Source organism: Ictalurus punctatus, chromosome 7 (genome assembly GCF_001660625.3).
Source record: "Ictalurus punctatus breed USDA103 chromosome 7, Coco_2.0, whole genome shotgun sequence".
Lineage (NCBI taxonomy): Eukaryota > Metazoa > Chordata > Actinopteri > Siluriformes > Ictaluridae > Ictalurus > Ictalurus punctatus.
The window spans coordinates 21,999,515-22,013,072 of NC_030422.2; the positions used below are offsets into that span (position 1 = coordinate 21,999,515).

At 39.6% G+C, this 13,558-nt stretch overlaps 1 protein-coding gene, 2 non-coding genes and 1 pseudogene across 4 annotated transcripts; 3 read left to right on the top strand and 1 right to left on the bottom strand.

Moving 5' to 3' along the window:
• Nucleotides 1–86: 86 nt before the first annotated feature.
• LOC128633092 (uncharacterized) lies at nucleotides 87–6,199 on the bottom strand. Of its 2 annotated transcripts, XM_053681803.1 has the most exons (3): nucleotides 5,756–6,199; nucleotides 3,556–3,629; nucleotides 87–1,017 (listed from the first exon to the last, which is right to left on the bottom strand). In XM_053681803.1, exons 1-3 carry the CDS (start codon nucleotides 5,766–5,768, stop codon nucleotides 412–414), a joined length of 693 nt encoding a protein of 230 aa, XP_053537778.1. In that variant the 5' UTR covers nucleotides 5,769–6,199; the 3' UTR covers nucleotides 87–411. The 2 variants fall into 2 exon arrangements, with proteins under 2 accessions (XP_053537778.1, XP_053537777.1); XM_053681802.1 differs by lacking the exon at nucleotides 5,756–6,199 and having other exon boundaries at nucleotides 3,556–5,722.
• Nucleotides 6,200–6,291: 92 nt separating this feature from the next.
• Nucleotides 6,292–6,468, top strand: LOC128633148 (uncharacterized; annotated as a pseudogene).
• A 1,543-nt stretch (nucleotides 6,469–8,011) lies between these two features.
• On the top strand, nucleotides 8,012–8,175 carry LOC128633147 (U1 spliceosomal RNA). The gene has a single exon (XR_008396795.1). It is a non-coding gene; the product is annotated as a U1 spliceosomal RNA (small nuclear RNA).
• A 4,379-nt stretch (nucleotides 8,176–12,554) lies between these two features.
• LOC124628361 (U1 spliceosomal RNA) lies at nucleotides 12,555–12,718 on the top strand. The gene has a single exon (XR_006982862.1). It is a non-coding gene; the product is annotated as a U1 spliceosomal RNA (small nuclear RNA).
• Nucleotides 12,719–13,558: the final 840 nt, after the last annotated feature.

Here is a 13,558-nt window from a genome sequence, read left to right on the forward strand (position 1 = left end):
TTCTGCGTGTCAGTGTTGTTATAAATGTATGTGCATTAATTTGGTCTTGGTTTATAATATAATTTTCCATACACTTGCAGTATTATTCAGAATTATTTACATTTATTCATTTAGCAGATGCTTTTATCCAAAGTGACTTACAAATGAGAAAATACAAGCAAAGCAATATCTCAAGCAGAGAACAATACAAGTAGTACTACCATACAATATATCTTTAATTGAGTTCTTCAATAAGCAACGTGTGCAGAGTAGAAGTGTAAGAGCCAGAGTAGGGTTTTTTTTTGTTTGTTTGTTTGTTTTTTTATGGGTTGGTTAGGTGTTCACGGAAGAGGTGGGTTTTTAGCGAGGAACAGATAGTGTGAAGGTTCTGGAAAGGGACCTTGAGCCACGTTGAGTAGGCACTACTAAGCGTCAGTCATTGATTGATCGCAGATTGCGTGAGGGAACGTAAACCTCAGGGAGAGTGTTGAGGTAGTAGGGTGTTGTTCCACACAACGTCTTGTACATGAGCATCAAGGCCTTGAATTTGATACAGGCGGCTACAGGAAGCCAGTGAAGGGAGATGAAGAGAGGTGTGACATGGGTTTTTTTGGGCTGGTTGAAGACGAGGCGTGCTGCTGCATTCTGAATCATCTGAAAGTGTTTGATGGAGCTGGCTGGGAGGCCCGAGCGTAGTGCCTTGTAACAGTCCAGTTTTGAGATGACAAGAACCTGGAAAAGTTGCTGTGTAGCCTGTTCAGTGAGGTAGGGTCTGATTTTCTTGATGTTGTACAGGATGAACCTACAGGACCGTGCAGTTGTTGAAATGTGGTCAATAAAGGTCAAGCTGTCATCAAGAATCACCCCAAGATTCCTGGTTGTCCTGGTTGGCTTGAGTGTGGTTGAGCCAAGCTGTACAGTGCGGTTGTGGTTGATTGAGGGGCAGGCTGGGATGACGAGAAGCTCAGTTTTTGCCAAGTTGAGCTTAAGGTGGTGTTCCCATTTCCAGACCGAGATGTCCGACAAGGACAAACATGGCTGGAAAGACAAATAGAGCTGGGTGTCATTAGCATAGCAATGGTATGAGAAGCCATGAGACTCAATAAATATGTGTTATTTAAAAAAAGATAAACTTTTTAATCCTTAAAATGAAGTTTTCTGTAAGATGTTTAACATTTAGGGGGAAAAGTCTTCAATGTCAGTGCATTGTAACATTTTGTTTAATTAACCTTTAGAGAGAAAAACGGTCATGTTTTTTCATGCCATAGATTAAACCATGACAAAGAAAATAGCAAAGGACCATTCTTTTACATTATTCTCATTGTCCTATATCATAGGGAAAAGAATAGTGTATCTATATTTCCTACAGAACATTTCCTTGAAACAAGCATTATTACCAACATTATTCTCTGCCATTTAATATGGGAAAAATGAAACTTGTATATTTCCCAGATATAGCCATTACTCCCTACATTATCCCTTTTAAGAAAACAAGATAATAGGGTGCTCTAGGAGTTAACACACATTTCACAGTGGTAACAGAACAGAGAGCACAAAACACAGAGGATAGAGTTCTGATGAAAAGGTCAAAAAACGTGTGAGTGTGAACCTTTCTGTGCGCCATTCTACATTACATTACTCTCAGGAACAATGTCCAGACTTCCATTAAACAGAGCAAACACAAAACCTTAGATCCCAAAGGCCACTTTATCTCTCTACACCATTTGTCACACAGATGGTATATGCGTGGCTAAACGCACACATGCATCACAGTGAATTACATGACATAACGTGACATATATTGATGTGTTTGTGATTACCTTCAAAAATGTTGTGAAAAGCCTAATTACAGTCATAGTAAAATCAGGGGTTGGGGGGGTTCATTTCTGCTAAAATAAAAACAAACAATTTTTTTAAAAAACCTTTGCTACTGGCTTATGTGTGTAGCTCAGTAAGACTATGATTGCTGGATATTGGTGAGGTGCTGTGTGTTTCATCCTTTGACTGAACAAGTCAGAGCTCATTTTTAGGGGAAACAAAAACAAAAAGTAAGTTTTTTTTCCTGGCCTAGTAACAGAAGGAGAGCAGGGCCAAACAAATATACATCTGAATGAGATGGGTCTTGGAGGAGCTCAGAATGACAACGCTAAACACATGCGTCACACAGAGCATACACACTGACTAATTAAGAAACCAGTAAAGCGAACCAATCTATTGTTGGACAATATATTAGACTTTTACAATGCAACTCTCTCTTCAGAGATCTCTTGAAATGATATATTCATGCTCATATGCCCTGAGAGTAAATCTAGTACCATCTCTATTTGTATTGCATTATTATATTTATATGTCAGGCTTTAAATTTATTACACTAATGAGTTGAAGGAACCTAAATTTGCAAACAATTTGAAGAGAGAAAAGAAGAAAAGATGTTAATGCTAATCCTGCCTCTAAACATATCTCTAAACCATAACTGTAACCTTAACTGTTATAAACTTTCATTAGAATTAGCAAAAGTAAGACTAAGATCCATCCATCCATCTTCTACCGCTTATTCCTTTTCAGGGTCACGAGGAACCTGGAGTCTATCCCAGGGAGCATCGGGCACAAGGCGGGGGCTCAATCACATACACATTCCCACACCCATTCATGCACTACAGACACTTTAGACATGCCAATCAGCCTACCATGCATGTCTTTGCACTGGGGGAGGAAACCGGAGTACCCGGAGGAAACCCCCGCAGCACGGGGAGAACATGCAAACTCCGCACACACAGGGCTGTGGAGGTGTGAGGCAAACACGCTAACCACTAAGCCACTGTGCCACTTCTGAATTGAAATTAATTAATAATTTAATATATTATATACTTTTTAATCAAACAAAAACACACAACATAAACACTTTTGGAAAATACTGTCACAATTAACCATGGTCTATTCTTCAGTACATGCTGGTGTAAGAAATTAACAAAAGTGAAGGACAGGATAGAAAACATGTTCTTGTGGCCAGGCGTAGATAAGGATATGAGCAAGTAAGTGTATGTGTTTGTAATGTTTTACTGATTATTTTATTTATATTTATATAGCGTGTATTTAGAAGGTGTTGTTTGTTGTGTTGTGTGGGACAAAGGCGGGGGGGACTTTCTGTTTGCATTTGTTAGGACATTCCCGCTGGCTGTGATGGTTCTTGTGAATGCCTCTCTTCCTAACGCAAGAAACATTTTATATAGAACCAAATTTTAAAAGAAACCTTATGATAAAGTTTTGCCTACTTGGAGGGATCAGTAACCAGTGTGCAGGAGGTTATGAGCCAGTGATGGGTAAGATTCCATAAGATACGTGACTGTAATTATCATTCAGAAAGACATCTGTCTCGATAATCCTATCACCTCACCATCTGGGGTCACACCTGCATGCAATGTTTTAAATCATCACTAAAATGTGAAAAATAATTTTATTTCTACATTAGATTAGACTTATCTGTTACAAGTTTACCTGCAGTGAAAGGGCCAATAAAATGAAGGTATTACTATTTTTTTTTATTAAGAAAGTTTTAAAATAAAAATGTCCCATTACCCAAGCAGGTGCCAACCCTGGATCACTGTTGTTGATGTCTTCTCCACAGAACCGGCAAAGATCACTCAAATCTTCTACAAAATGTATAGAGTATAAAAAACATTTAGACACTGAATTAATTATACAGAAATCAGCCATAACATTAAAACCACTGAGAGGTGAAGAGAATAACATTGGTTATCTTGTTACAATGGCACTTGTCAAGGGCTGGGATATATAAGGCAGCAAGTGAACAGTCAGTTCTTGAAGTTGATCTGCTGCAAAGCAGAAAAAATGGGCAAGGATCTGAGCGATGTTGACAAGGGTCAAATTGTGATGGCTAGAAAACTAGGACAGTGCTGTTCAGGGCGTTCCTGGTATGTAGGGTGTTCCTGGTATGTAGTGGTTAGTACCTACCAAAAATGGTTCAAGGGTGGACAACCGATGAACCGTTGACAGGGTCATGAACATCCAATGCCTCTTCATGTGTGTGGCGAGCAAAGGCTAGCCCGTGTGGTCCAATCCCACAGAAGAGCTACTCTAGCACAAACTTCTGAAAAAGTTAATGCTGGCTCTGATAGAAAGGTGTTAGAACACAGTGCATCGCAGCTTGCTGTGTATGGGGCTGCATAGCTGCAGACCGGTCAGAGTGCCCATGCTGACCAAAAATAGGACTAAAGCCTTTTAGCTTTTGAAGGACTGAACAAATCTACTAAATTCATTTCTTTTAAAGGACCGAAGTAAACTTAGCACTGCATAGTGACAGCAGCATGACTGAGAAATAGTTGTACCTTAGGTTTAAATCATCCGATGATCAGGGCCGATTACATCCTGTCAATCAAAAGAGGGTGGGAAAACACATCGATTATGTGCTGTGTGTAAAGATGTCTCTTGTGTGGAATGACGACAAAACTGCCGTTTGTAAGCTCTGTAATCTCTGCACTGATAAAATTTTACACAGGTTATCGGTATTGGCAGAGAAATTTTGTATCGGTGCATCTCTAAATAGTACTCTTTAAATTTATTACTCTTTAGCACCAAGCAGACATATTTCTTTTTGCAGGTGTTTATATAAAGGTAGATATGTGTATACCTAGCAGAATGTTTTGTATATGCAATTTTAATATGTGCTATTACAGTTCTTGAATTTGTAGTACAAGGTGGTGCCATTTTTGTGAAAGTCCGGTCATTTGAATATTATTCCTCATAAGCAACTGTAATTGTTTGTTGTAGTCATGCTATCCATGCCTGTAATTCAGATTGGTTCTAAATATAACATGCTTAGAATAAACAACACTGAAAAGAAGTTAATGAAACTATAGCAGTGTAGCCGTTTAGACAGATGTGAAACAAGCAAAACCTACATTAAGTCTACCATCAATCCTACTTGAGTAACTAAACCTTAAGATATTGTGGAAACATTTTATCTGAGTTTTGGGCAAATGACAAAGCTGGCCTTCACCAACCCTCACCAGATCTGTTTAATTATTACTGGATGGTAAAGAAATAGCACCATGTGAAAGTAAGAGAGGGCTCAGAGCAAATTTTGATTCAGAAAATATTGCATGTGTTGCTGAAACATTGCACAGGTGCACTACATGAGTCTTCATGTTTGCAGTTTAAGCACGCTTTGCACTTTCTGTCTTCGTGTTTTGGAGTAGTGCTAAAACTGCAAACAAAAAGACCCATGTTTTGCATCTGTGTACCTCTGAATACCAGAACCTGTGATGCACTTTTTTTTAAATGGATTGAAGTATTGCCTAAATTATGCCTACTCTTTACCAAATAAATATTCGTACAAAATAGTTAAAGTGAGAAATGTGAATCGTGTAAATTAATGCTTGCCAACAGTCACGTTTCTGGTTTTCCCCCTGCAATACCACATTTGGCCACCAAGAGGCGAACTATTATTTATTACTTTAACCCAAAACAATATTTCCGTCATCTGTTAAAATGTTGACCATTTAATACATAATCTGTTCCTTTTAAATAGTTTTAATTTCGGTCTGTTCATTTATTTAGAAAATGCCTGTCGCCGGTTCACCAGTTGTCCTTCCTTGCACCACTTTTGGTAGGTATTAACTACTGCATACTGGAAACACCCCCAAGATTTGCCGTTTCGGAGCTGCTCAGTCGTCCCAGGTCGTCTAAGGTCGTCTAAAACCTATCTCATACTGACATACTCTGACCAAGGTTAGTGAATATGTGTGGTGGAGTTTACCGCGCGGCGACATTCGGAGGAGGGGGCCGGGGTTGCACGAGAAAGGTCCCGGCCGCCACCGACCCTGGCCGCTCGTAGATGCGCCCTCACCTGCAAAGGCTACGGGAGCAGCGAGCCGGAGGGTAGAGGATCTCCTCTGGGCACCGGAAGTGACGGGCCTTGGCCGTGGCTGGAGAGCAGTGTGATGGGCGCCCTTGGTAAGGACTCACCCCCGATCTTGGAAAAGAGAGGACGCTTAAGTGGTTTTTTATTTTGTGTGTTTTATATAAAGATATATGTTTGCTTTTTTAGTAATCAATTGAATTATTTAACTGTTTTTAAAAACGAAACGATTTTATGGACACTTTTATTCATAGTTTTTTACACACACAATCTATGTATTTATTTATTTTTCCTTTAAACAGTTTTTAAAATAAGAAATTGTTTTACCCAAGTTTATTTATTTATTTAAAAAAAAAAAAAAAAAAATGTCTATGAACTGAGAAGGAAAAAAAAACTGTGTACACTGTGAATATGAAAAAAAGAAAAAAGTGACAATAAAATTTTTTTCGAAAGAAAAATCTGTTCTTATCAGTTTAATATCTGATACGTCCCCTACCCGGGGACCATATATTAAATTGATTTTTGGAGCAGGGAGATGGAATAGGGGCTTGCTCCGTCCACTCCACGCATCGACCCGGTATTGCAGTACTTCCGGGAACGGTGCACCCCCTCTATACTGTTCAAGAAAAGATAATGGAATGGATTTTGCAGTGAAAATCTTTGAATTGTGATATACGTTGTGATCAGAGTAACTGTTGTCTATCCCTGTATGTGTAGCGTGAACTTCAATAAAACCGCTTTTTTAACATTAGCGTCAGTTTATAATTGTAATATTTTCATCTTAAACTAACTGCCAATAGAAATAGCTACGAAAACTGCTTCAACAAGAAAATATTTTTAAAAGGTAAATAAATAAACACGCGCGTGACGTTAATGATGCACCCCTTTTATTACTGTCAATGAAAGATAATGATTGTATGTTTGTGGTGGTAATTACTTACACGGAAGTGAACGCTATACTTGTAATTAATTTGTTTGTGGAACTTTTGCATTTAAGCGGGTTATAGTCTCACTGAATTCACAGTTTACGCTGAATTCATAGTTCACTACAGAAAAGGATTTTTAATTGTTCATAAAGGACCAGTGTGGATTTGTACAAGTCTGTACTTTTACATACATCTTAATTTATCTGCCATGAAAACCAAACTCGCTACTCCGACTTTTGGCTGCAGTTTTAAACCAAACTGTACCTGACTACCTCACAGTAAAGTCATTTATTTTCTGTTTTAAAAAATCGTAGAAAGACAGCTGTCTTTATTGGAAGCCTGACTTATAGCGTGCCAAAATCATTTTAAAGGCTAAATTATTGTATTTATAGATGAATTAAAACACGCACTGTAGTTCTACAACGAAAAGAATTATTTCTTGCGCTTGATTTTGCTTAACTTAATTTATCAAACAGCTCAAATTTATTAATATTAATATTTAGTAATATTAATATAAACTACTAATGTATCAATTTATTATTCATAATCTATTAACCACATCAATCATAATTTGTGGCAGACGGAACTATCAACCCGGAACTATATATCCGGACTCTCATTGCGGGTCGGACAGAAACTTCTGCTTTCATGCGAGTTTTTTTCAGATCTCTTTGTTCATAGATTGTGATGATATAATCACTTGTATGAAGCTGCTTTTCTACCTCAGTTCCTTATTTATTTGGTAATTAAATGAATGGAAGTGAGATTTCTTGTAGAGACGTCGTTTTATTTTGGCTGTAACTCGCTGCATACCAAGGGGGCGGGGCTAATTGTAGCGAGGCTTTCAAACAGTCTTCATAAAATTGTTGAAAAAATATTTTTGCTGACTCTCATTGCTTATCGTGTAGCAATACGCTGCTTCTCCTGGACTGACAGTTGTGATTTTAGTGCACATGCTACAATTACAAAAGCCGTTTTCTGGACAGTGTAGGTCTCGTTTACATATTCAGAAGCAGTGCATCATGGGAAGTATTATACTGTTTTGTTGTTAAGAAAATAGACGACCACACGACTTTAAGTGTAATAAAACGTGATATTTTTTTCAGTCCTTTTAGGCTGTAGTGTTTTACACTTGGATGTGTGTTTAATATTTAAGTGCTATATTTTTCACCATGATGGTAAACAGTGTGTGCTGTGGTGCAGTCGGTAGCCGATGGAAAAGCAACTCATACTTACCTGGCAGGGGAGATACCATGATCAAGAAGGTGGTTCACCCAGGGCGAGGCTCAGCCATTGCACTCCGGTTGTGCTGACCCCTGCGAATTCCCCAAATGTGGGAATCTCGACTGCATAATTTGTGGTAGTGGGGGACTGCGTTCGCGCTCTCCCCTGATTTTGCTGTACTAAAATCAGAATTTTTAATTGTGTTAGTATAATCGTGGGAATTTAGAAACATGCATGAATGGTTGGATCACTCCGTGAAAATTGCAGTCATTCAAATGTTTATAGATCATTAACAATAAAAAGTAATATTGCTGTGAATATGTTTAAATATCATGACTAATGTAAGGTGTTATATCTTGAGATATACGTGAGATAATTTCAGTGTCCTCCTGTTACTACTTACTGTAAAAATAATCTCTTTCTCAATTCTCCCCGTTAATTAGTGTCGGATACCTAATAAAATAATATATATTTTTTCTTTCATTGCTACCCTTTCCTGTAGTAAAAGTCTTCCACTTTTAGTACAGAAGCTACTTAATAGTTATCTGTGGGAATGGTTGTTCAGGGTCACAGCCCGTTTTGGGTGCGAGGTCTTTTTAAAAGTTGTTTCCCAATGTTGGTGTGTGCATGGGTTACCTTCAAACTGGTTTAATAAAAACAAGGTTTCCATTAGTAACAACAATATTTCTTTGTTAGTCAGTCAAGCACAATTAATTTATGATATTCAAAAAAAAGGAAAAGAAAAGAAAAAAAACAGGAAAATGACCAGAATTTAAGTTTAAAGATAAAATCAACATTTTAAGTTTGTAGTGTCCTGTTTTGTGTATGTTACACAAGTTTATTTATAAATCACAAATGTTGTCTGTGTTCATTGATTGAGGAGGAAAAATCAGTTAAATTGTGAATGTGAAGAAAAAAGTGTCAATAAAATTTTTTACAAATAAAAATCTGTTCTTGTCAGTTTAATATCTGGTATGTCCCCTACCCGAGGACCATATATTAATTTTTTAAAAATTGCTCTCCTTGTGTTATTTCCGGAAGTGGTTGTTTTTTATTTCATGTCGATATTTAATTATATATTTGCTAGTATTTTCTCATTTGTAAGTCGCTCTGGATAAAAGCATCTGCTAAATGAATAGATGTAAAAGTAATGTATATGTGTAGAGACGCATCTCTTCTCCTGCAGAGTAAAGTCCCTAGTGTTGAATTAACACCCTGAGTGTTTATATGAGTCCAATGGACTTATATAAACCCTGTAGGGTGTGAATTCAACACTGTGGGTGTTAAATCAACACTGGGGATTTTGCTGTGTGGACCAACTCAAACTGTCAATTGAGTGCTGAAGTCAGAAGTTGCCCCGAATGACATAATATACACTTACACTTACACTATGCACTATACACTCTGCCATCTAGTGTATGAATTTTAGAAGGGTAATATCGTCTCAAATGGCACACTTTTGGTATAGTACTAACCGGAAGTATATGCTGTTTCCCGGTCGAGGGCAAATTATGTGAAACACGCGATGGCGCTAGCATTAGCGAAATAGCCAAACAGATAGCAAAGATGAATTGCTGCATTTTACTGTTTATGTTAATGGTTCATTTTATGCCCAATAAGACCTCAGTCACCGTCAGACTGAGGCGTAATCGTCACAGTCAGGCGAATTTTGCTTGCACAATTTAAAATCAACATAGTAAGTTGTGGCTGCTGGCAATGTAAACATCTTTTTTTTTTTCGTTCAGCATCTGAGCCTGATATAGCCCCTCCCTTTCCGCACGTAAGGAAAGCTGCGACCATTGAGTACACTGAAATAGAAATACACTGGAATGGCCAATCATAGCGGAACTAGTGATAACGATCGGCTTCTCGGCCTTTTGGCTAAGTTCAATCGGAAGAGACTGCGATCGACTCTTTGGCGGCCATTGCTCTCAACCTTTTCGTGGTTTTGGGCAAAACCGTTCAGAGAGGAAATTTGTGCGGATCCTGTGATCTTCAGCTTCAGTTGGTGAATGTACCATCGAGCCAGTGAAACTGTAAATAGGTAAGTACAAATTCATTTATTTAATTCTTTTTTTCCTTTTTCGTTTTCAAAATATTTATTTTGTTTAGTTTTATATTTGTTTAACTATTTATTGTAGTTTATTTATTTATTTATTTAGGTATGTATGTATAGGCTAGTGGTGCCTCCAAAATGTCGGCTGCTCGTGCCAGCATGAGGAGGCACCACAGCGTGCGCTTTTTATTTAAAGAAGTGGATGGAAAGCTCCTGGGGATGTCACGCCTTGATTTCTCCAGGAAGCTAATCCAAAAATCTCTTAGCTTTAAACCCGATGAACTGAACTGTCTGGTGACTCTGCCCCTGAATAAAGGTTTTGATGTTAGCTTTCGGACTGCATCTCTGCTAAATGATTTCTGGCAACGGTTTGATGGTTGTAAGGCCCATTTCTCCATGTTCACCGTGGAGAAACTCTCTGATAATTCACTTAAAACGGTGATTGTTAGGATGTTTAATGAAACGGTGACTGGGGATGACATTTGCGTATGGCTGGGTAGATTTTGTACTGTTCGCGGACAACCAGTCAAAGTGTTGGATGAGGACGGCATCTGGAATTGTTCCTGGCGGATTTCCATTAAACAATGGGAAGACGCTGGGGGCTACCAGGGCCTGAGACATCTGCCTTCGATGATTGTGTTGGGAGAGAACAGAGGCTACATTCATTACCAAGGGATGCCCAAACTCTGCCGTAAGTGTGGGAGGATGGGACATCTAGCCGACGCATGCCAAGAAATAATATGCGGAAAATGTAGAGAAATTGGTCACGTTTTCGATGAGTGCACCATTGGCAGACGGTGCAATCTGTGTGGGGAGACAAACCACCTCTACAGAGATTGCCCAAAAAGTTTTGCCAACAAACTGAAAGGTAACAAGATGGCCGCCCCACAAACACAACAAACGAGCAAACAACGGAGAAGGAGGCGGGCCCTGTGGATTTGGCGGGAAAGGCTACTCTCCCGTCAGCTTCAGGGCCTGAGCAGATACAGTGGGGCGGCCTTAGGGGCGGAGTCAGACAACCAGCGGGAGGAAGCCCCCCCTCCCCGGAAAATAAAGGAGAGGAAATGGAGGAAGGGGAGGAAGGGACGGCTTCCTCCATGGAGACAGTTTCAGAGCTAACTGTAGTATCTGGGGAGAGTGGGCCAGACAGTCCTCTCCCAAATGCTCAGGTGCAGAAAAGACCTGCGGGATCTCCTCTGTTGGTAACAGAGGAGAAGAAACTGAGGGCAGAGCATAGGCGGGACAGTTCTTCCTCGGAAGATCTGAACCGTTTGTGGCCCTCAGAGCCCCCAAATGAGGTTTCTTTCTTGCACCCTCAGCTAAGAACATCGTCGCCAAAGGAGCCGCGAGAGGATGCCTCCGTGGCCCGTAAGGCAGCAGACACTTGCCCTTCTGAACCCAGGCCCACTGGGATAAAGGAAGAGCAAGTGTCACAAGAAATCATATGCCTTTAATTTGTTTTTAACGTTGTCTCTGCATGTTTTTAACACTGTTTTATACCTTTTTTACTATACTGCTCATGACCCTCACAATCTCAACCATCAATGTGAGAAGTGTGAGGTCCACCCTGAGAGCACAGAGTGTATTATCCCTTTTAAAATCTTTTAAGTCAGATGTGATTTTATTGCAAGAATGTGCTTTGCCCTTTTTATATAATTACAGGAAATGGGAAGACCTGTGGACCCCGGGACCCTCGGTGTGGAGTGGTTCCAATTTTAATAAATGCGATGGGGTCGCAATCTTAATAAATAATCCCAATATCGCGGTGAAGGGCAGCACAGTGGTGAGAGATGGACGGGCACTCTTAGCCAATCTGACTTTTTTAGACAGGGATTTTACTATTCTTAATGTGTATGGTTTTACGGGAAAAAAATGAAAGGTATGAACTTTTAGAAGACCTGCAGTCCCACATGCTAGGGAGGGTGCCGTTAATTGTAGCAGGGGATTTTAATTGTATTTTAACAGCAAAAGATAGGAAAAGGGTAGCGGGGGAGTTTAAATGTTTAAAAAGTTTAAAAATATGTTTAAAAAGTAAATAAATAAACACGCGCGTGACGTTAAGGATGCAGCACGAGCTGTCCTTGTGTTATTTCCGGAAGTGGTCGGTTTTTATTTCGTGTCGATATTTAATGTATTGGTGTTGTATCAGACTCTCTGTCCTGTGTAGAAACGCATTTCTTCTCCTGGATCGACTCAAACTGTCAACCGAGTGTTCAAGTCAGATTAAAAGAAGAAAGAAACTACTTCCGGGGTAGCGTAGCTCTTATTACTTATTCAGGAGCAGTGCATCATGGGAGATTTCATATGTAATTTTATTGTGAAATAAACGAGCACATCGTCGAGCACATCGCACTATTCATTATCAGCAGTGTATAGATTGTGTTGTATAGATGTGGATATGTGTGTGTGTAATAAGTGAGTAAAGGTCACTCACCATGATGGTAAAGGGTGTGTGTGGTTGTAGCGGCGCTCCGCAGGCCGTATTCAACTCATACTTACCTGGCAGGGGAGATACCATGATCAAGAAGGTGGTTCACCCAGGGCGAGGCTCAGCCATTGCACTCCGGTTGTGCTGACCCCTGCGAATTCCCCAAATGTGGGAATCTCGACTGCATAATTTGTGGTAGTGGGGGACTGCGTTCGCGCTCTCCCCTGGTTTTGCTGTATAAAAATAGAGTATGAGGTGTTCATAACAAACGTTCTAATTTTAGGAATGTTGTTAGTAATGATTTTTTTTCAGCCCATCAAATCAACGTGAACTAATATTGTTCTGCGTATCAGTGTTGTTATAAATGTATGCACATTAATTTGGTCTTGGTTTATAATATAATTTTCCATACACTTGCAGTATTATTCAGAATTATTTACATTTATTCATTTAGCAGATGCTTTTATCCAAAGTGACTTACAAATGAGAAAATACAAGCAAAGCAATATCTCAAGCAGAGAACAATACAAGTAGTACTACCATACAATATATCTTTAATTGAGTTATTCAATAAGCAACGTGTGCAGAGTAGAAGTGTAAGTGCCAGAGTAGGGTTTTTGTTTGTTTGTTTGTTTTTTTATGGGTTGGTTAGGTGTTCACGGAAGAGGTGGGTTTTTAGCGAGGAACAGATAGTGTGAAGGTTCTGGAAAGGGACCTTGAGCCACGTTGAGTAGGCACTACTAAGCGTCAGTCATTGATTGATCGCAGATTGCGTGAGGGAACGTAAACCTCAGGGAGAGTGTTGAGGTAGTAGGGTGTTGTTCCACACAACGTCTTGTACATGAGCATCAAGGCCTTGAATTTGATACAGGCGGCTACAGGAAGCCAGTGAAGGGAGATGAAGAGAGGTGTGACATGGGTTTTTTTGGGCTGGTTGAAGACGAGGCGTGCTGCTGCATTCTGAATCATCTGAAAGTGTTTGATGGAGCTGGCTGGGAGGCCCGAGAGTAGTGCCTTGTAACAGTCCAGTTTTGAGATGACAAGAACCTGGAAAAGTAGCTGTGTAG